The 22,399-nt window shown below is 38.6% G+C and overlaps 1 protein-coding gene across 7 annotated transcripts in view; it reads left to right on the forward strand.

Annotated features, from left to right (window-relative positions):
• Positions 1-20,942, forward strand: part of col7a1l (collagen type VII alpha 1-like) — a 94,809-nt gene extending 73,867 nt beyond the window's left edge. For all 7 annotated transcript variants that reach the window (XM_036148854.1, XM_036148853.1, XM_036148858.1 and 4 more), the window contains 25 exons: positions 1,982-2,008; positions 2,082-2,141; positions 2,508-2,633; positions 2,730-2,801; positions 4,032-4,067; positions 4,232-4,291; positions 4,416-4,460; positions 4,547-4,582; positions 6,144-6,179; positions 6,302-6,358; positions 7,506-7,577; positions 7,716-7,787; positions 7,874-7,909; positions 8,812-8,892; positions 9,587-9,640; positions 9,882-9,935; positions 11,092-11,154; positions 11,243-11,305; positions 11,459-11,575; positions 12,959-13,036; positions 14,574-14,627; positions 14,715-14,763; positions 15,302-15,511; positions 17,505-17,576; positions 20,424-20,942. In XM_036148854.1, coding sequence (XP_036004747.1) covers positions 1,982-2,008; positions 2,082-2,141; positions 2,508-2,633; positions 2,730-2,801; positions 4,032-4,067; positions 4,232-4,291; positions 4,416-4,460; positions 4,547-4,582; positions 6,144-6,179; positions 6,302-6,358; positions 7,506-7,577; positions 7,716-7,787; positions 7,874-7,909; positions 8,812-8,892; positions 9,587-9,640; positions 9,882-9,935; positions 11,092-11,154; positions 11,243-11,305; positions 11,459-11,575; positions 12,959-13,036; positions 14,574-14,627; positions 14,715-14,763; positions 15,302-15,511; positions 17,505-17,576; positions 20,424-20,653 — 1,860 coding nt within the window. In that variant the 3' untranslated portion in view covers positions 20,654-20,942. The remainder of the gene's footprint in view (positions 1-1,981; positions 2,009-2,081; positions 2,142-2,507; positions 2,634-2,729; positions 2,802-4,031; positions 4,068-4,231; positions 4,292-4,415; positions 4,461-4,546; positions 4,583-6,143; positions 6,180-6,301; positions 6,359-7,505; positions 7,578-7,715; positions 7,788-7,873; positions 7,910-8,811; positions 8,893-9,586; positions 9,641-9,881; positions 9,936-11,091; positions 11,155-11,242; positions 11,306-11,458; positions 11,576-12,958; positions 13,037-14,573; positions 14,628-14,714; positions 14,764-15,301; positions 15,512-17,504; positions 17,577-20,423) is intronic.
• The last annotated feature ends 1,457 nt before the right edge of the window (positions 20,943-22,399 follow it).

The following is a 22,399-nucleotide window of genomic DNA, read 5'->3' on the forward strand; positions in this document are numbered from 1 at the left end:
ACACAGCAATTTGGGCATGCGAAGACGGGCAGATAGCCTAAAACATCATTAAATAAATCTGGTAAGATTTGTATTAGAAATAATTAGTATAATAATTGTTTTTTGTTGCTTTTTTGTTGGTTGTGCAGATCTGTCTTGTCATTTGCCTGATAGTTGTTGCCGACCGTTAATGTGACACAGAGTTCAGCTGGATCCTGCAGATTATGCCTCCTTTCCCCCAAAGCATCGTTTCTATTTTCTGATTACTGACAATATGGACGTTGTGTTGATTGACATTATGTAAAAGAAAAATGACAGCTCATCAGGTGGCTGTAAAGATATTTTAGTCCAGGCCAATTTAAAGGGCCATCTCTACCCTTTCTGCAGCCACTGAGGTGGTCCAAGTTAGTGACATACTGTCTTTTAAGGGTTAGTGTTATCAGTTTTTCTTAGAAAGTTTATTTATATAAGCACACAAACATAAACATACAGTGCCTTGTGAAATTATTCATACCCCTTTAACCCTATCTGAATTTTATCATGATTCTACCACAAACTTCAATGTATTTTACTGGGATTTTGTGTGATGGACCAATACAAACTGGAGCGTAACTATGAGTATGAAGGAGCAAATTGGAAGCTGAAAGGTGCGGTGAGCATTATGCAGTCAGCCTCCTTTACCCTAATACCACTAAATAAAATCCTATGCAACCAGCTGCCTTCAGAAGGTGCCTTAACAAGTACATAGATTTTATCTGTGTGTAATTTAGCTTCAACTGTTCCTTGAAGGCCTCAGAGGTTTGCTGGAGAACACTAGTGAACAAACAGATTACTGCTCAATCCTTCATCCAAAAACAGAAGGGGAATGGAGCAACCACAAATCTACCTAGACACAGTTGTCCTCCTAAGCCTCAGGTATTCATCCGAGCAAAAACATGGTAACTCTTGAAGAACTGCAGAGATCCAGAAGTCAGGTCTGGACAGGGCAACTATTAGTCATGCACTTCACAAGCATTCACTGACGAGTGGTAAGAAGAAAGCCTCTGTGAAGAAACTCACATTATCCATAACTGGACTTTTTGGCATGCATAAAAAACACCATGTGCGGCAAAAATCTGCTGAAGACTGAGAGTGCCTGGGTTCACTTCAGTGATAGTAAGAGCTACAGTGAAATGGTTTAGATTAAACCATATTAATGTTGGGTCCAGACCTTAATTCAAGAATCTGTGGCAAGACCCATTAATAGATGTTCAAAGACACGCCACATCCAGAGCTTCAGCTGTTTTAGCTAAATAGAAAATAAATACTCATAAATTAACTCTATTTACTAATTAGTTATTTTAGAGTCAGTTGGTTGTGATGGCGATACTAAGAGTATGAAATGAAAGTGGGTTGAAAACAAATACAAAAATTGTGTTTCCTTATCCATCCACTTCATTTAATTCTGAAATACGATGTCTTGATCTTTCCTGTAAAATCCAGATAATTAACACTCAGGTTTGTAGTTGTAACATGATAAAATGTAAAAAAGGTGTGATTATTTTTGGAAAAGCTCTGTAATCCTATGTTATAATTTACTGAGTCATGGAAATTATCACCCTGAATCATCACCATGGGGCATAAAGCAAGATCCACATTTGCCGCGTGAAATGTGCCACCAGTTCATAAAAATATCATGGCTGCACCGCTGCCGATCCACACGGCATCAGTGAATGACATCAGAGCTCAGGGAGAGTGTCTCTCCCGTCTCGCCTGTCAGTAACACCATTTGAATCCAGGCCTTTGATGTCCCCTCCGCTCTATTTCTCTATGACTCTGAGACAGATTAAAGCAGGCATTAATAATTCCCCTTGTTAAACATGCTGACATCCCTTGTTTTTTTATGTGAAAATTCCTCTGAGTTTGCTTATTTGGCTAATGTAAAAAAAAAAAAAAAATCTTCATTTTCATGTCATTCTTCAATTTATTTCTCTAACTCTGCTGTTTTTATTACACTTTTCAGGGTGAAATTGGTGAAAAGGGACAAAAGGTAAAGCTTGTTAGAAATTGTAAGCTAATATATGTATTGCGTGCATGTTCACCCAGCTGCTTTGTGCTTTCAGGGTGAGCCAGGCATTGGCCATAGAGGACCAGAGGGTCAAGCTGGTCCTCCAGGACAAAAGGTGAAGTTTCCCTCCTGATTAAGCAGAAAAGCAACTAACATGACGGCAACAAATAAGTGACAGCTTACTTGGAAATTCTTGGAAAATCAATTAATCCATGCAGTCTTCTACAACATTAATTTTAATTGGCTTAGTTTTAATTTGGGGGATTTAATTGGTCCTGTGGCTCACGTTCACGTCTAAACTTTTGCTGGAGCTTTTCATTTGCTAGAATGACTTGGACTGAAAGCAATTATTCAAATGTGACGAAAGAGCCGAATAATCACATTACATGGACCGAGTGCTTATCTGAGTGTTTGTCTTCCAAGCTTTCAATTCTTCTCAATGTTTTACCGCGCCTCATATTGGTTTGCCGTGTTACCGCAGGGTGAGCCCGGGGAACCGGGACCTCCGGGTGCCCAGGGCATCCAAGGTATTCGTGGAAATGCAGGAATCCAGGGTTCTCCGGGACTTAAGGGTCCTCCTGGGGATCCAGGAGAGCCGGGCAGAGATGTAAGGATCCATATATAATGTTCCAAAAGGCCTTTGTGTTCATTTTATTTAAAAAAAAAAATACAGGTAATATTTACATTGTGTGTGTTTATGTAGGGCGAACGGGGTAAAAGAGGAAAGAATGGATCATCTGGACCCCCAGGACCAAGAGGTGCACCAGGACCTGACGTATGAAGACACTTTATTTCATGTAGTCATGAGAAAAATGTAGGGACACCCTAAACAACATAACATTTATGGACGTTTGGATATTTAATATCATTTAATATCACCAATAAATTAATATAACCAATTAAAACTGAAGAGAATAATGTTTAAAAACATTTGTAAACAGTTATTTCTAAAGTACAATTTCTGATTAGGAATTGGGTACACCTCTAAATTTCCCCCCACTTAAAATGGTTAAAAATAAACATACATGTCTTATCTGGTGAAAACAGAGCTCCTCAAGGCCTTCAGAGATAATATTGGAGCAGTTGAAGAGTTTAGTGAGGGGTTTCATGGATTTAACTGTGGTTTTAACTCTGTCCAAGCAAGTTGTCCCATGAGCAGAACAAAGGACCTGTACAATCAAAAAGAGAACGTACAAGCTTAACTTCAGTGAGAGGTCTGCGAGTAGGAAACAAATAGACCTTTCTGGGAAAAGGGCGTCACACCAGCCATGAAGCATGGGTCTGGAACTGTAATGGTTTGGGACCTGGCCAGCTCACCATCACAGAATCCATCATGAATTCCTCTTTATCAGACACTTCTTGAAGGAGATGTGACACCGTCTGTAATCCTGCGGTTACTGAACACCTACTGAACTCTGCAACATGACAATGACCCAAACATACCAGTAAATCCACCAAGGATTGGCTGAAGACTAACAGACATTAAGTCCTGGGCAGAGTCAAAGCCGAGATCGTGATCTATAACCGTCTCGAACTGCTCAAATATCTCACAGCTGAAAGCGAGGACTGGGCCAAGCTTTCCTCAGATTGATGTCAGAGACTGGAAGATAGCTACTAGAATCTTCTCACTGAAGTTATTGCCCCAAAGGGCAGCTCTAAATGCATTTCTTGCATCAGGTATTAGCAGTAAGGGTATCCCAACCTTTCATCTATTACAACGAAAATTTGTATCTTTTATTTAAGGTGTAAAACAGCCTTCAGTTTTGTTGCTTAAGGGCAATCAAATCACTTTATTTAAACAAGATTAAATATCTATATGGGTGCATTTCTTTATAAAGAGGTGAACATTTCATAAGGTGTCCTGGTTTCTTTCTTATGTACATACATATGTTCTAGATTCTGCTGTCACATAAAATCACCACTTTTAAAAGAACATTTTAGTCTTTATACGCCTTTAAATCTTGACTGTCCACACAAAACTAAATTCACCACATTCTCCTTCAAGGGTCTTCCTGGATTACCTGGTGCCAAAGGAGAAAAGGTATGAACACGGTCTTCAGTTCTAGTGCAGAAATCATACGTATTCTTTTCTTACGCTTAAAGGGCGAATGACGGTGAATTTGATATGCAGCGAAAAGTTTGAATTTCCAAACTAGAACTCTAAAGACCCAAACAGCATCTCAAACGTACCATATTTTTCTTCAGGGTGACGGTACCCCTGGTCCTCCTGGAGCGAGAGGGTTGCCCGGTCCACCAGGGAGACAGGTGAGCTGATTTCACACCAGCGCATCTTTTTTCACTGGCTACTGCAGAAGGGTTTATCTAGTTTAACCTGACATGCTTATTAATTTATGGGATATCCGTCATCAAATTTTTCTTTTCTTTTCAGGGTGAAAAGGGCACTCCGGGGGTCAAAGGAATTCTTGGTCATATTGTGAGAAACTTATCAATTCTTTGTAAGAAGCCCAAATATTTATTCAAAGACTGTTAGATTCTTTTTTTTTTATCTCTTTCCATCAGGGTCCAAAAGGCTTGCGTGGCACCAAAGGAGAAAAGGTGAGAGTGCATTTACCATATTAACACACATTAATGAGACTTTTTAAATAACATGGGTCTTTGGCTGCTACATTATGGTAACTCATGTGGGAAAGGATAAAGGGAGTCTTGACCATTTCTTGATTCATTACTGATATTAAACCCAGTATTAAGGAAAGATAGTGTTGGTTGATGCATTAAATAAAGTGCTTTGTGTGCTGGGATGTGTTTTCGGATGTTTATTGTATGATTTAAAAAACAACAAAAAACATCTGAGCTAATCAGGCTGGGACCCCAAAGATTAAAAATAGAAGAAATAAACAAATTAGAAAACTGCCATAAATGCAAAAGTCACTATCATAAAATGTATACACAGGAACATAAATAAGTTAAGAACAAAACCCATAAAACATAATGGATGTATGACAACCGTCACTCCAGAAAATGGACTTGATTGAAGCTGCCACCTTGTTGCTTAAACTTTCTCCTTATGGATTATGGAACATTTTGGTGTTGAAAGCACAGTTAAAGTAGCTGCTTAATGATGCTTCGCATAAACATTTAAGTTATCTCAATTCAAACCAAATTTATCACTTTAATGCTGACAGGGAGGTGTCAGGAGTATATTTCTATCGTCATTATGACACTGACGGCAGACTAAGACTCATTTCCTTTGTGCAAACACCTGACTGAAGAACAGCCGTGCTGTAGAAAAGATTTCTGGTGAACAAGTCAAAGTAAAAACCCTGAATATGTACATGAGCCAAAGTTGTTGAGACTTGCTTTATCGTTAAAGTCGGGTCAGAAAGAAAAAATATTTTTCAGTCCTGCAAACACAAATTTCCCTTTGTCTCGTTCTATCATATTCACATTTTAAATCAAAAGTCTCTGACGAACACTTCTGTGCTTTACTTGCTGTGGCGCAAAAGACATTTACGTGCAGGAATTCTTTTAAGTGCACAATATCTTGTCTATATATTGCAAATTTAGAAACTGAAACTTTAACTGTGTTTCTTTTGAACCTGGTGCAGAAAGGATGAAAATCACACAGACCAAAATGAGGTTTTAATATCTGTAGACAGGTAGAAAAATGTATGCATTGAAAACTCCCTATTAGTACATTTGTTCAGCACTTTTTTCTCCCAGCACACCTTAAGGCTGCATCATGCCGATTAACTTCCTTCTGGATATTTAATTAAAACAGTAACATTAACACAGTTTATTAAATGTGAACACAAAGGTATGAAAGTTTATGCAGGAAGCCAACAGTAACATTTTATTGCCTCCATGGATGCATTTGTCGCATTAAACGTTTAAACTGGAGCTATTCTGTTTTAGAAGTGGGCTGCGTCTTTATTTATTTTTCTCTTAAGCTTTCAGTGATGTGTCGATGATTGTAAGAAGGATTTATGACAAAATATTCTGAGATTTGTAAAAGTTGGATTTTTTTTTTTTAAATCATGCTTAATTTTGCTTTGGTAAAAGCAAATTATAATGAAATAGGAGGCAAGATTTATCGCTCCCTTCCCATTTATCTTCAGATCAAAATCTGAACGTAGGTTACAGCTCTGCTTCTTTTCAGGGAGATCGTGGGTTGCCTGGAGTCAGAGGAGAAAGGGTATGAATTTTACAGACAATGCATTCAATTTCAGTTTAGATTTTAAAAGGCCTGTCACTTTTATGTTAGAAAAACAAATAGGGTTTTCTATCATTACTTTATAAATTAATTTCATCCTGCAGGGCAGTGTGCTTCAGATTCAAGGACCTCGCGGTTTCAAGGGTACCAAAGGAGATGCGGTGAGATCCTCTTTAACGTGTCGTTCTTCCTTCTACTGCGAAGCAAATTGAATTGGTTTTGAAGTACCTGCAAGGTGGTTTCCATCCTACACGTTACCTGTGAAGACCACTGACCAACCAGGTCAACATAAAAATAAATTTGACCAAGAAATGAGTTCATTTGAGCGGACACTTTATTTTAGTGTTATATAATCAATTTGTTTTGTTATATTTTTCTCTGTCCTAGATATAGAAATGATGTTTAACACAAACAAATAATTAATATAATTTTTTTTTAAACTAAGCATCTAATTTGCCACCTGATAAAGGAATCGACTCCCTGTACCATCTTCGTCACCCGCTTATAGACATTCTCTGCAGACATTGTATCAAAGTACACAGGAAAACTGCATGTTTTGTTACCGTATCTAAAACTCTGCCCAGTTTTATAAGTTATTTAGAATCAGAGTGCAGGGCCTAAAGAACCATTTTGTAGATTCAGAGCAGCAGGTTGCAGACCCTTAGTTTAGTCCATATGTAGAATATGGATGTGACGTCACGTCCCCACCTGGTTTCTCTAAAAGGAATTAAACACTGCTCTAAGAGCACGATATATTCATTAAACATAGTTCAGCACATAGCTTATATGTGCTGCTTATGTTCAGCTGATCCACCGTTAATAAAAAGAACCCATAATGTTTATTTAGGAAGCATCCCGGGGATAAAATGTTGCTATACAGACACAGAAAAGCTGACTTTTACTGAAACAAAGACCAGCGTTGGGGGATAACAGTTGAAAAGTAAATGGATTTTTCTGCTTTCTGGCTATTTCAACTATTGTTTCAAATATTATATTACCGGTTTGGGAGGCTTTGATTTATGCGCTAAATTTGGTCAAGATTGACCTCAGAAGGTTTTCACCTGGGGTGACAATATATAAGGTAAACCTATTAAATGCATAAAAGCCTCTTTGACATTACGGTGTTATTCCTATAAGGGTTAGTGGAGAAACCGATCACAGTTCACTGTCCTTGCAGCTCGCTTGCATTCATTAAAACAGGTGAAAACCTCCCCCAAAAACTACTAATTGTGGAGAAAATACATCTTTTTGGCTATAATATTGATTTTATTAACAGAACAACAAAAAATAATGGGAATCTTGCTGTAGGGGGAGAGAGGCCTGCCAGGTTTTGATGGGGATAAAGGAGAGAAGGGTGAGGATGGCCCTCCAGGAGTAAAGGTAACAGATTTCAGATTTTTAAATAAACACACATAATGTGGTCACATATCTGCCTGTATGTCATCTCTTTTATGGCCAAATTCCAACTGTTGACTGTTTGTCTCATAAATCAAAGCATTTTTCGATCAATTTGATCAGGGCCTTAAAGGGGATGCCGGCACTAAAGGTGCAATGGGACGTTTCGGAGCGCGAGGACCAGTGGGCCAGAAAGTAAGCGCGGCATGGAGCAACGCGAGCGTTAATGTGTGTTATTATTTGGCAGCACTGTGATAATGATGGTCACGATTTTTCTATAGGGGGAACCCGGAGAGCCAGGGCTAAATGGCGTAATGGTAATAAAACAATAGTAACTTCTACATCTTAGGAGGTTAAATAAGCATTGACCACATTGATGTTTTTATCAGTTTACATATTTCTGACACAAAATTCACACTAGATGTTGGCTATAACCCAACTAATCCACATCTGAAAAGAAGCCAAAGCAAATGTGTCTATAACTAAAGTTATGGGTAAAAAGTTGTGGTTCGGCGCGCAGAAACATTCTTCTTTCAAACATTTAATTTTCAATAACATCCAAAGAGTCTCTTTGGATGTTAACTTGGACTCTTTGACGTTCTGAGTGGTCCGTGGATCTTGGATAATGCTCTTTATTATTCTTTTAACCCCTTGTCAGACATCTCACAAGTACAAACCCTATTCTTAACACTTCTGGATTATTACTCCAACAATTCTCTGGAACATTCAGAAGCTCAGAGGTGCGCTTCAGTCACTTTGATCCTACCAATCATACTAATCACTGCAATATTTTAGAAACGAGATACTGTCTATAGTCATCAGTTCATATTAAACCAGCTCATATTGATTTGCACATAGCAGAAAGACTACATTCTAAATACTGACAGATTTCAGATGGTTTGTTGTCTCTCTATGCCGTTTTGCATGTCCCTTTTTTATCATATATTCAATATTTTTTTCCCCTGCACCATTCACCTTCATCACTGATAACTTATTGGATGGACAAGTGTTTGTTCTTGTTTGTACGTGTAGATTAGTTTGGTTCTTCCAAAGATCCTGGGTGAGTTTAATGTCAGCACAAGTATTAGAAATAGATAACGTTTTTTTTAAAAAGTGGAAGTACTCAATACTTATTTTACCCACTGCATTTTACTTTAAAACCTAAGGCTAAATATGTTAAGTGATGGCATGCGGCCATTCCCATTTGATTCCGTTTTAGGGGCGCAATGGAGAGCATGGAAAGGATGGGGCCAAAGGGGACAAAGGAGACGTTGGACTTCAAGGGATGAGGGGCAATCAGGTACTGTGAAACAAAACTAAGGCGATATTAGATTAACACTTTGCATTTGTATTGCTGTATTGATTAAGGTTTCTTTAAATTTCTAGACCTTGTATGCATTTGCAGTCACATCCGGTTTCCTTTTGGCTGTTTGTCACCCAGTTATTGTGTTGTTGTTTTTTTCAATTGTCGATTTTCCCGTTACACATTCAAAACTTTTGGTTCTCCATCATATTCTCATCCTTGCTACCTTGTCCCATTGCACCTTTCTTTAGATGAGTTTGTGGCAGTTATTGTCATCTACAGTTTTCTTGCTTTGTTTCCTCTTTTCCTGAATCTGTTTTGGTAAATCCTCCTAAGTTTAGTGTTGTTCAACCTGCATGAAGATCATTTTTAGCTTTGGTGATTATGAAATAATTTTTTTGGGGTCCTTCATGTTGTCTCCATGGTGTCAGAAGTGACATGTTAGCATGTTGATTGGTTAGGATTTTGCAAATATGCAATTTAATTGTTGGATATTCTAATTCAGTGGCAGTTCCCCTTATGTAAACATAGAGTGTGAAGTTCAAGTCTCACAATTACAACTAAAGATCATTGCAGCACTGCATTTTGGAGATGTACATCAATGTCTCAAGCACATGTTTGCTGTACTTAAGACATTGCTTTTTATTGTTGTTTTTGATTTGTTTATTATTATTTTCCCTTTTTTTTACAGGGAGATCCAGGAGAACCTGGTCTACCAGGAGAAATGGGAGAAAAGGGAGAAAAGGTTTGGACATTATATATATATCTATATATGTATATATCTATATCTATCTCTCTCTCTCTCTCTCTCTCTCTCTATATATATATATATATATATATATATATATATATATATATATATATATATATATATATATATATATATATATATATATATATATATACACATATATTCAATAATTTTATTTTTTTTTGGTTATGATTGAGATCGATTGTATTAGCAAGTGTGTTTCCTCCCTTCACAGGGTTTCAGAGGTTTTCCTGGACGCGTTGGTAATCCTGGCCTAGATGGTGACAAGGTTAGCCTTATGTTAGATTATCATGAACTCATATCTGCAATGCCTAGCATAACTGTTCAAGCTTCTTGCACCTTTTCACATATTATCACTACAACTAAAAGATCTTAATGTATTTTATTGGGATTGTATATGATATAAAAAACATATCAGTGCATAACTGTGTGACCGGGGGAATATAACACATAGTTTTCCAACCAGCTCACAAATAAAAATCTGAGAGATGTGGCATGAGTATAGATTTAGTCCCATTTACGCTGACATCCTTGAATTAAATCCAGTGCGCCTGATTATCTCAGTGTAAATGTATTTTTCTGTGGAGGCCTTAGAGAGGTTTGTAGGAGAACATTAGTGAATACGACCAAATAACACAGTACACAGGTCGGGATGTAGTTTTGGGGAGTTTTAAAGCGGATTTGGGTTATAAAACAATTTCCCAAACTTTCTGAACATCTCTTGAAGCTCTATTCAACCCACCATCTAAAAAGACTAAATAATACAGCAGAACCGTAACCATACCAAAACCAAACCTGACAGGGATGGCTAAGAGAGGCAGCCAAAGACCGGTTGTTGCTCTAGAAGACTGTCAGCCAAACACAAATCCAGTCTTTATGGAAGATTGCCGATGTGCCTCAAACAGGAAACCAATACCCTGAACATTCCTGTGTTGAAACATGGTGGAGGCAGCATCATGATGTGGGAAGGATTTTCTTTAGCAGAGTCAAGAATGCTAGTCAACATTAAAGGGATTTTAAAATGGGACTTTGCAATACTTCAAAAACGATGCTTACAGATAATTTTTATTAGATCTTATTTACCCTGAGCTATTTTACAAAGAAGTGGATGAGAAAGTTGTGCATCTAGATGTGAAAAGCTGGTAAACGCATGCACCAAAAGATTTGCAGGGCTAATCGCAGCAAAGGCTAAATGCTTACATGGTGGGGCTAAATGCACTTTTTAGATTTGTGATTGTATTAAAAGCAAACAGATTTACGTTCATAAAGCACTTACCTTTGTTTTAAAACTATGCCCTGCTTTGTGTTGCATTTACTTCACAAAACTCCAAATAAAACACACTGAAGTGTCCAGCTATAACATGAAAAATTGTGAATAAGTTCAGCTTTTTTTCGCAAGACACTATATTATCTCTATAAAACAGGGAGATCCAGGGTTACCTGGCAGTGCGGGTTTACCAGGACTTAATGGACTCACAGGACGCAAGGTGAACATAAAAATGCACACATATTTCCATTTACCTGAGACATATACTCACTCACATTATACTTATAAATTTATGTATACAATCTTAGGGTGATAAAGGACAGGGAGGGACCAATGGTGTTGACGGTGATCCAGGAGAGAAAGGGGATAAGGTTTGTAAATTCAATGTAATGTTAGACCATACATATATTTGCAGTTTTCTATAGTATAATTTATTGTATTAGTGATGTTGAAGAACAACATTTCTCCGTTTCCTCAGCTAAATTCTGAAAAAGCACACCACAGTAACAGTTTTGCTAATTTAGGGTACCGCAGGTTTCCCAGGATTTCCAGGCTTCAAGGGGTCAGCTGGAAGTCCAGGAAGAGATGGAGATGAAGGACCACCAGGACCCCCAGGGCCTCGTGGGGATACAGGGCCAAAGGTACTTTGTGAGAGTTTCCGGTAGAGGCGTAGGAGCTGAATGGTTTTTGTGTTCGTTCATCAAACTGGCATCTTCTTGCAGCAAATTCAATTATCATCTGGCTGAACACATTCGCAACATCACTGATATGTAAGCAGGAGTTTTGAGTCTTGATCAGTCAATTAGACACCCTCTTCTTGCCAGAGTTGAGACCCTTTCTTGTGCCTTTGTATAAAATCTCGCTGACTGCTTTCTACAGGAGGTAGCGTACTGATTGACTAACTGCACAGAATCCCATGTTGGTCTTTGATTTAATGTTACTGCAAAAGAACCTTTTTTCAAAATTTATCACAATATACCGACAGAAGGAATGCAGTTTTTGAGGATTTGACATGATAGACCAACACAAAGCAATGCTTTGAACCAAAGCAGCAATCACAGTTATTTGGAGGTGCTTCTTTGATCAGTTTAGGTGGACGGCCATGTCTTTGTAGACTTGCAGTCATGTCATACTCATCATTTTCTGCAATTAGGTGATCTGTTGCAATGGATTTTATTCAGGGGTACGAACGTAAAGGGCAAGATGATTACAATTGCAATTTATTCTATTCTTAGGGTATGAACAGGACTGTAACACATTGTATGTCTGAGTCTAGCATGCCTTGCCTTTGTATTGTAACAACTTTGTAAGCTGACAACACCAAAAAGGAAAAATTTGCTTGATCAGTTAAAGTTATGAAGCTGTATGGTTAAATTAAAAGGTATAATAAGTGGATAAAGTGACTACAGAGTTAATACGAAGAATAATGTTATCTTGTGAAAGTATGAAAATATTTGGTACATAGTCCAATATGTTCACTCATGAACATTTAAAAGAAATTAAGTCTTTGTAAAAAAAAAAAAAACAGTCCAAAAAAATATGATATGAATATCGAGGTCAAACAGACTCGCTTTCAAATATTCTTTTTCCAAACTATATTTCTCCAGTAAATGTAAAAACACAATAGGGGTGGACTGACACGATGATGGGGACGAGCAGAGCTTGATTACAGTCATCGTGCCTTCGTGAGAGAACGACAGCATGTGCTCGGAGTGCTGGGGCTCTGAAGACAGCGGAGACATGTCCCAAATTAACACACACACACATAGAGAGAGAGGGGTCTATTCTTGTCTGCAGCCTTCAAGTAATATCTTACTCAATTACATCCTTTCAGCAACAATTACCGGACTTTCCGCGTTAACAGAGAGTGGCTTTAAATTCCTAATGAGGATATTCCAAGGATGCACCTTCCTGATCTGTCTTTTCATAGTGTGTAAAAGTGATGCATATGATGGGCTTTATTACTTTTGATCTGGCATGCAGGGAGTTGTTGTATTAAATGACACATTTATCTTACTTAACAGGGTGAGAGGGGCAGGAGAGGCAAATCGAAGCCATGTCAGAGGGGGGCACCAGGAACACAAGGACTACGAGGACAAACTGTGAGATTTATACATTCCTTACCAAGATGCTTCAGGACTTCATTTTTTTTAACTTAAGATAATTCAGAACAACTGGGTAATATTACGCTGTATTTCTAAGAAGTGTGTGTCATGTTTTTGGACTTACATTTGCTTCAAACTCAGCTGCTAATTTAATTGTCTGGAACATAAATAGAAAATACACCATTGTCTAGATCTTTGCAGCATTTAAAGTCCCTGTCCCTCTGTTTTTCATCTTGTCATATATGTTGACATATCTAAAAGCATTTTTTTTATGGGTCCAACGTAACAAAAAAAAAAAAAAAAAAAAGAATCACACAATCTCAAAAGTCAGACGTGTATATATATCGTTTACGATGGACTCCCCAAGCCAAGTGAATCTTCATGAGCGCAGACAGAGCCCCTGCTTAGCATAGCATGAAATTAAATAAAGTTGTTACTGGTTCATTGCTGCAACATTGATAGGGGTCATTTTATTTTAGGGTTTAAACTGAATGTGTGCCACCTCATCTGTAGGCTACTGAGTAAGTTTTTGCCAAGATGTCACTGTCATATTTTTTTAACCATGGCTAAAATGGGTTGACTAGCTTGGATTGAAACTTTTAATGCTCTATACTACATTGTATGATCACCCTCCAGTGGTCAAGTAATTTTTTAGTTGAAGTAATCAGAATATTGGACTGAATACACCCAAAATGTAGGTCACTTAAAGCTTTCAGGGCAAAGGCAGCTACACAAACAGATCATTTGCACAGATTTTCTTCTGTAGCAGAAGATTAACTAGTTTATAATAATGAAATATGTGTAACATTTAAGCATTATATATTATTCCACTGAACGTTGTATGTCTAAAATCAGCCATGGCAGCTAGGCTTAAACTTAGACTGTAACTTGCATGCCATAAGATGCATAGAAGACTGTATCATGGAGTGTTATTTACATACTGTTATTCTCCTGGATCAGTGTGTGCTTCTGTGCCTTTTTGTCTCTCTTTTTGTGTCTCTGCTCTGTCTTCTCTAACCTCCAGTCGGTTGAAGCAGATGACCGTTCATACTGAGCCTGGTTCTGCTGGAGGTTTTTCCTTCCCGTTAATGGGGAGTTTTTCTTCCCACTGTCGCTTCATGCTTGGTCAGTATGAGGGATTGCTGCAAAGCCATGGACATCACAGGTGACTGTCCCTGTGGCTCTACGCTCTTTCAGGAGGAGTGAATGCTGCTTGTAAAGACTTGATGCAATCTACTGTGAAGAAGCTGAGGGCTAGCATTAATTGCAGAAAATGACAGAAATGTTAAAAGATGTTAAATGTTGGTACCCTTTATAAAAAGCCACAAAATAAATGCATCTTTTATTACAGAAGCATGATCCAGTGTCTGATTAAGCTGCTTGGAGAGGTTAAAAAAAGTCTGGATATATCAGAGGGCCGGAGACGTCAAGATAATTTTAGCGTGTGTTGGTACTGTACTGGTACCATTTTATTGCATATGTGACAATATTGCAAGTCCTTAAAACAAAAGTGGTAATGTTTTGTTTCCTTTAGGGTACAGAAGGCATGGAAGGAGCAAAAGGTGACAAAGGAGAGCCGGGACTATCGGTATGTCAGCTGAATACATCCATTCATAAATGCTTAACACAGTTCTGGATAACCGGCCTCTTAAATGCTGTGTTTCTCTGCGTGAAGGCTGAAGAGGTGAAGGTGCTAGTCTCCCAGGAGGTGGTAGAACAGTGTGGTAAGAGGCTGCACGGTGCTGAACACCGATTTTATGCATTCGCTTTCCTCAGTACTTTGTCCAAAACCGAAGAACGGCGTCCTTTCAGGGAGGCCTACATTTTCTGATAATCTCCTGTGTGCATGTCCGTGTGTGTAAGCGTGTGGCTATTTGCTGTCAAGCTCCTGTGGCAGCAACATGGCACCCCGGTGTGTTGAGCCATCTGTTATGTTCTCTCAGAGGAACACGCACCATGGTGCCAGAAACAGTAAAGCCATTCACAAACACGAGACTACAATTAGGAGGGACACCTCTCCAAAGAATTCACTGCTCGTATACAGTCGTCAACTTGTGTTACACATGCATTTTTATGGAAAAAATTTAAAGGTGTTGTGGTAAAAAAAAAAAAAAATGACAACAAAAAAAACTGTTTACATGCAAATTAAATTCAGCAACTTTCTTGTCAATCTTTTTGTTTAATATAATTTTTTTTAAGTGTAGAAATCTGCATTTTTTTTTCTGTGGATTGTGTAAATATTTGTTTTTGGGTTTTTTTCAGGGCTGGAATACAAGTTCATGGTGAAGTCTGTGGATCCAGATGCATCTCATGTGGCAACTGGGAGAAAAACTACCAGAGGGCTAAATGACTTAGCCTTCTCTACTACTATTACCGAACGTCATGAAGAGGTGGCCGAGCATGACATCCAGAAAGGAAAATATAACACCGACATGAATCCTGAAGAAGCCAGCATCTCACTGAACCACACTGGTAAGAAAAAATAAAAACTGCAACGCAAATGTCAGCAGATTTGCACCCCCTGGCCAAGCACACAGATTGCTCAGCTACAGTGTGACCAAAGTGTGGGACTAAATGAGCACACAACTCAAACTTATGTGGAGCAGCTGGGTAGTGGACATTTAAAATGTCCTCTCTGCAGCTCCCTTTCTATCTGGGATTGTGTTGGGGATTTTGTAGCAAATTGAGTCATTAGTGCGCTCTGACCCACCAATGACTAATTAAACGATAGAGGTACGCAAAAATCCAGTGCCCGTATTCACAAAGCATCCTAAGACAAAAAGTACCTCTTGGTGACATCCTTTTAGGAAAAAAAATCGTAGAATTTCCCAAATTCTATAATTTTTCTTAGAATTTAACCTTGGTAAGATAAAAGTTATTCACAAACCACCTTAGGCCTTAAAGGAGTTCCTAAAGTGACAAAATGTTAGGGGTACAAAGGACTTCTAGTGAATGTCTGAAGCAGGGAAGATGGTGCTAAGAGAGTTTGGCTGATCTACCTCCTAAAATTGGAGGAAATGAGCACATAAACTTTTTTTAACAATCAGGCAATTATTAATATGTAGATTAGATCAAGTTTATCATCCCCATAGAGGGAATTTAATTAGTTTCAGTGGCATGACGGGTCAAACACACCTCCTCGCTAAGATAAAGATTTCTGTCATTTCCTTCCTCAGGGCCGCTCTCTGCAGCGATCTGAATCGCTCTTAAGCTAAGTAGGAATTTTTAGGCTAAGATAGGAGCTCTCTGACAGGACTCTGAGAATCTTTGTGAATATAAGCAAAGGAGTATAAAGTATTTAAAAACACATTTGGTAACACTGGCATCAGCAGTAGGCCAAAAAACACAAGGTTTTGACAAAGGACTGAAGGAACCAAGGGGTTAAAACATGTTGTTGCTGCAGTTTTTCTATTCCTTTCAACTTATTCAGATCTTGTCGACCCACAGCTGTTGCTCATCTGTCGATCAACTCACCTGCTGCCAGTCCACAGTCACAGTGCCTCCCTAAAGCACAACCTTTTCAGATCTTATCCCAATTTAACCACTTAATCTAATGTAAATTCAAGAGACTTTATGCAATTGACCAAAACAAATGGAGAGGGAGGAGAAGGACTGTGGTTTTCAACTAATTTATTTCTAATAAAAACCCGGAAAGTGTAAACCAGTTCATCCTCTCTTCAAACTACTCCGCAACTCTTTCCCAGAGCTCTCCGGTGTGTTCCTTGGTTTTCATTATGCTGATTGTCCAGAGTTCTCTAATAACTATTTGATTTCTTTACAGAACAGCTGTATTTATACTGAAATTGTGTCGCGCACGCGTGGACTCTGTGCTAATTAGGAGATGTCTGAAAACACTTGCAATTGATTTTATCTGCAAAATAAAATCAAAGTAGAGTTACGTAACAGACCCGGTTTTCTGCTCCGCATCAAACGGGGTCTGTTAAGGTGGCTTGGTCAAGACCCAAAACTCACAAGAGAGATTCTACATCCCATCTGGCCTGGGAACGGCTTGGGATCTCAGTAACATTTACACAATTACACAATTGTGTAATTATGTGCACTGTATTCTAGTTGAAATTTATTGGAACTGTCTCCTGACAATTGATATCAAAATCTTAATTTTCGCTCCATGAAAATAGTAAATGTATTTCATTCCTATTGTTGTTTTTTTCCAACAATTTCAAAAATTGTTTGTTTTATTATGTTTGAAGATTTCTTTTTTAAAAACCAACAACTAGATGTTAGCTGTGATTTCCCCCAAAATCTTAAGTTTAAAGTTTGCATAACAAAGTTGAAAAACGAATGAAAGGATGCTCCACGACACCCTCATGCGGCATTCAAACGAGCCCAAAATGCCGCCGGCTCTCATTAGGTGCTGGTCCAGAGGGAGTGGCGATGTGTTAGTCTTTGATGGTCAAGTTCAGCGCAATGTTCAACTTCTGATGAGATGTATTTCTGTCTTTAGGTTCTCATGAGGCATGGGCTGTGAAGTCGAGAGCGAGGAAGAGAAGAAGGGTATCTAGTACTGAAGATGCTGGTGAGTGGCCAAGACTACCAATTTTCTTCCTATTTCTACTATTTCTCTTGATTACTTTCTCAGTCTTTTTCTGTCTTTTCACCCTTTGAAAGTTGAAACAGTCGTTAGAATCCTAACTTATAGGCGTGCTATAATGTATGTATGCTATTTCTGTATTTAGAGTTTATGGGACAGAGCTTAAAAAATTATTTTCGCTTTGTTCGCTCATAAGTTTAAGTTAATACAACTACAAAAATGAAAGTTTGAAAACTTCTTGAACAGAAAAAAAATCAAACACATTTTAATAACTTACAGAACAGTAAAAATCATTTGCTTTATGGCCTTATTCATATGCCATTAATATCTATAAAAGCAGAAGGTGTGTAATTAGTTTTTAATAGAATGCTGCCAATTAGCTTTTTTTTTTAACTGATAATGACACAATTTGAAATACATTTTCACCTCGGATTGTATTTACTTCATTATAAGGCATGAACTTTATGAACACTTTGTTTTATTTTTTTTATTTCCTGCAATGCAGACTACCGATCACTTGTATCACACAAATATGACAGAAATGTTAAAAGATGTTAAAATATATTGGTACCCTTTATAAAAAGCCATAAAATAAATGCATCTTTTATTACAGAAGCATGATCCAGTGTCTGATTAAGGTACTTTTGTCTAGTGGGTGTTGAGACTCCCATAAAAGAAAAGAAAAAAATAGTTTTTTGAAGACAGAACATTTTAAAATATAGTGGCATGGCCATAACCTGGACGTCTAGACAAAGGAACCCAAATCAAAGGTAGCACACATTCTGAAAACTCCAGCATTCAAATAAGTGGAGAGAAGGTTTTAGAGGATGGCCTGATTCAAGTACCTTGGGGCAGACATGATCTCACCTGGTCATCACCTGGGAGAAGTCATCCAAAAGAGACACTACTTCCTCAGGAAACTGAAGCAGATCCGTTTTGATTTGGGTAATATGGCTTAAAACCCAGGGCAGCAACTCCGACGGGAGGTAAAGATCCCCTTCCCTTTTTACTCCTTTGGAAGGAAATATCAGAAAATGAAAACACATAAAGACACATTAATCCCTGATTAGTGAAACTTTGGGGACACCCAAGATCTCGTGATGAATTAGCATTCTTGTTAAATACATGGTTAAATATTTTTTTTATTGTTCAAGTGTAAACATTCATGTAACGATGCTGTCGATACTTTGCACAAGCCATGTTTTTCAATGGGCTCATCTTCTGTAACATCTCATTGATTTGGAGCACACAGACAGAGGAATGTTTGGTCGTTTCCTTTCGTTTCATCGAGCTTTCTGAATCCTCCGCAGTTTTGGTGTCTTCTCGTAGGAATTTCTTTGTTTCAGTTCATGGGTTTTCTATAGGAAATACAGTCTGCAACCAGAGACGGCCACGAGGCAGGGTTGATTCTGTCTGTTACACCATTTCTGTGTGGATTTGGTCTTGAAGTGTAGGATCATTAAGCTGTTGAAAGAACTGATAATGAGCCATTTTCAGTTTTTCTGCAGAGGCCACAATGGTTTTATTTAAATCGTCTTGATATGTAGAATTGTCCATGAAGTACATTCGGACATGTTTCCCTGGACCTTTGATTGGAAAAACAGGCCAATGGCATGATTGATCCTCAACCACATCTAACTGTGAGGATCAGACGATTCTCAACTTTTCAAACAGAACCCATCAGCAGTTTGCTCCTAACATGTTTCATCTTGGTCTCATTTGACCAAAGCACATGGTTTCAGCTAAAGGCCAAAATAAAGTTAAAGAAATTCCATCTTTACATGTGAGATGGCAGACCAAAATAGCTTTTTTTGTGGTATTGCGTCCAAACATATATGCGGATCCCTGGTCAACTTAGTATCTAGTTGTTGAAAAAAATGCAGAACTCAAATGTCAAATATAACAGGATGCAGAGGACATGCAAAACAGAAAGTCAAGGATCATTGATTAGAAATTCTTAGAAACTCAGTCTAACTTGAAAAGTAAAGCATTAAGTTACAAAAAAATGCTTCAGCTGTATGGATTATAGGATTTTAAGTGGGATTAATATTGCTGCTTCTTAAATGTTGGATATTTATACCTACTAAATAAATGTACAGAAATGAAATGCTGGATTTCTCTAAAATTTTCTCTGTGAGGTTACAATATTCAGGGACCGTGCACCACCATGAAGAGTACGCAATTTGATTTCAGTGTTTTTTAAGATTTGGATAAGATTAGAGCAGAATTGTCTTTCATTCTCTTAGTGGGAAAATTTGGATATATCAGCTGTAAAATGACATCATACTAGTGAAGACGTCATACCGGAAGTGGGCGGGGCACTTCTCACTTTGGAATGTGGGCGGGGCTTTGAGATTTGATGGAAGGGGTCTTATCCCATCTCTGTTATTATCCCACTACTTGCACTGGGTCCAGCAGACATCCTAGGACAGAGCTGGCCTTCCTATCTTACTTACTCCCTTCCTTATTCCACTACTCGATTCCTTACTCCTTTCCTTACTCACTACCTTTGTTCCTAACTTCCTGTTTTTAGTATTTCCAGTATATTCACATCTTACCCATAGTAGTACTACATCTCCCTTCACAGTGAACTTTAGTATTTTATATTTTAAACATGATTGGACACATTTATCAGGTAAAGAGCTGAAAAATGATTTAATTTGCATGTATTTCACTGTTCTTTGTCTGAATGTGTCCAAATGTACAAATTCACATTAGATTATGCAAATCTGTTGTTTTTTTAACTAATTGTATGACTCTATTTCGATAGCATTCCAGTAGCAAGTCCCCCAATTTTCTCCCTCAACATCTTCCCTTCACTTGTGCTTTCAGTGACGTACCGCTGCTTGCTGCCACTGTCAGAGGGAGCGTGTTCGGACTACGCTTTGGTCTGGTATTTCCACGGCCAGTCAGGGGAATGCAGGCCGTTTGTATACGGCGGCTGTGGCGGCAACCAAAACCGATTCACATCTAGACAGGAGTGCGAGAGCCTGTGTGGGACGAAGGGTAGATCTGCGGTAACTCAGTCGGATCGGATGGAGGATCTACCTTCAGACAGCTGATGCAGGGATGAAGATTCAGCTCTGACAAGGTGTCGGTCCATTAATGCGGTGTTACTGTAGATTTTGTTTTTGTTTTCTGTATTTCTTTTATTTATAGTTCTTGTGATAGCAGTTGTTTCTCAACTTTAACCTGTGGACAGAACTAAGGCCTTTTAAATGTGAGCAACAGTATGTTAAAGTCTGTACTTTTATGGGTGAAACTGACTGACATCGATTGAGCTTTTCGACGTGATTCTAATTAATGCTACTGAGAAAATAAAAGAATGCTGTCATGTTTGTGATTTTCCTACACCTGGTCCCATCCTTACCTCCGTACTGCGTGCCGCAGTCACCTTTCTTATGCCCCACATGATGCAATCTGCAAAAATACGAAGCGTCCTGCTGACACTGTCATCGCCACATATGTTTGTTTGGTGGGGGGTGTGGTGGGTCAGCCTGGGAGCCAGATGAGAGGCCAACATGGGCCCAACCAATCTACATCAGACTGTCTCATCTGTGGCAGGGGATTCCTGCATGGTCGCTCATGTGGGGGTAGCACACATTTCCTCCTTCTTGGATTAATGCTAATGCATGGTGGACAGGTACAGATTCTAAAAATGGAGACAAGATATTAATAAAAGTCTCATGATAAGATTTTTGTGGAATGCCTGATAGGTCCTTAGGTTGATTATTAAAAGAAAAAAACCTACTCAAGCTAACAGAAAAGGCTTCCTTCATGTTGGTCATGATTCTGCGCCATGATGTGCTCCCAACCACATCAGGATGCTGTACAGATAACCAACATACAGTGTTCAAATCACTTAAATGTTTTCCTTTTCAACATTTTGTCATGCTACAACCATAAATTTCACATTTTATATCGAGACTTTAGATGACTGAGGTCGAACATAAATGTGAAGTCGAAAGAAATTCTGCTTTTTGACTCAAATTTAAGAAAAATCTGTGAAGCACAGCATCTGTTAGGTAACTAGCTCCCTATTGCAGCAAGTTTTTTTTTGGTATGCCTCTACCAGCTTTGCACATCTGAAAGGTTAGTCCCTTCTTCAATGTCTTCAACATGTCTCAGTTTGTGCCGCAGTATCAGATCTTTGGGGGGAACCAGTCTTTGCTCTAATGGGTTTTGTGGTTTGAAAGCCACTGGGACGTTGTGTTTGGAAAACAAACGTGTCCGTTTCTCTGAAACTCCTGCAACATACAAAATGACTATAGGTTTGGGTTCCTCCTTTTCTACCAAAGGCTACCTGGGGTCACGTTTGGGCTTTAAGTCTTCTTTGAGGAGATCTCAGTTGGGATAACTACATTGTTCTATGGCCTTTGACATTGTCTGCTCTGTGATACTGAGTCCTGATGACCACTAACTTGTGCTCCAGTGGGTGAGGGAAGTCAGACCGGCCATCATAAACGGAGGATGTCCTCCTGGTCCAATTACCCCCCTCTTGGGAACAAAAAGTAGCCATAAGAGCACTAATGATCGGTTGGTACCCTGATGGTCCTCTTTTGCATCCGAACAGCCAGTTTTGATCGTCACAGTTAAACTTGTTGGTCTATAACGCAAAAGTACTGCTTATAAGGCTGAGTTTAACTGTGACTCTTCAGACTGAAGGAAGTCTCTTGGAGAAGAGACAAAACATTTGAACAAAGAAGAGACCCGTCCAAAGGACCTACTCAGGACAACTCTCCGAGTAATGCTGTCCTTGGCCGACCTGTCCATTTAGGTGGACGGCCATTTATTTGTAGTGAATTGTG

This window comes from Fundulus heteroclitus, chromosome 17 (genome assembly GCF_011125445.2).
Source record: "Fundulus heteroclitus isolate FHET01 chromosome 17, MU-UCD_Fhet_4.1, whole genome shotgun sequence".
NCBI lineage: Eukaryota > Metazoa > Chordata > Actinopteri > Cyprinodontiformes > Fundulidae > Fundulus > Fundulus heteroclitus.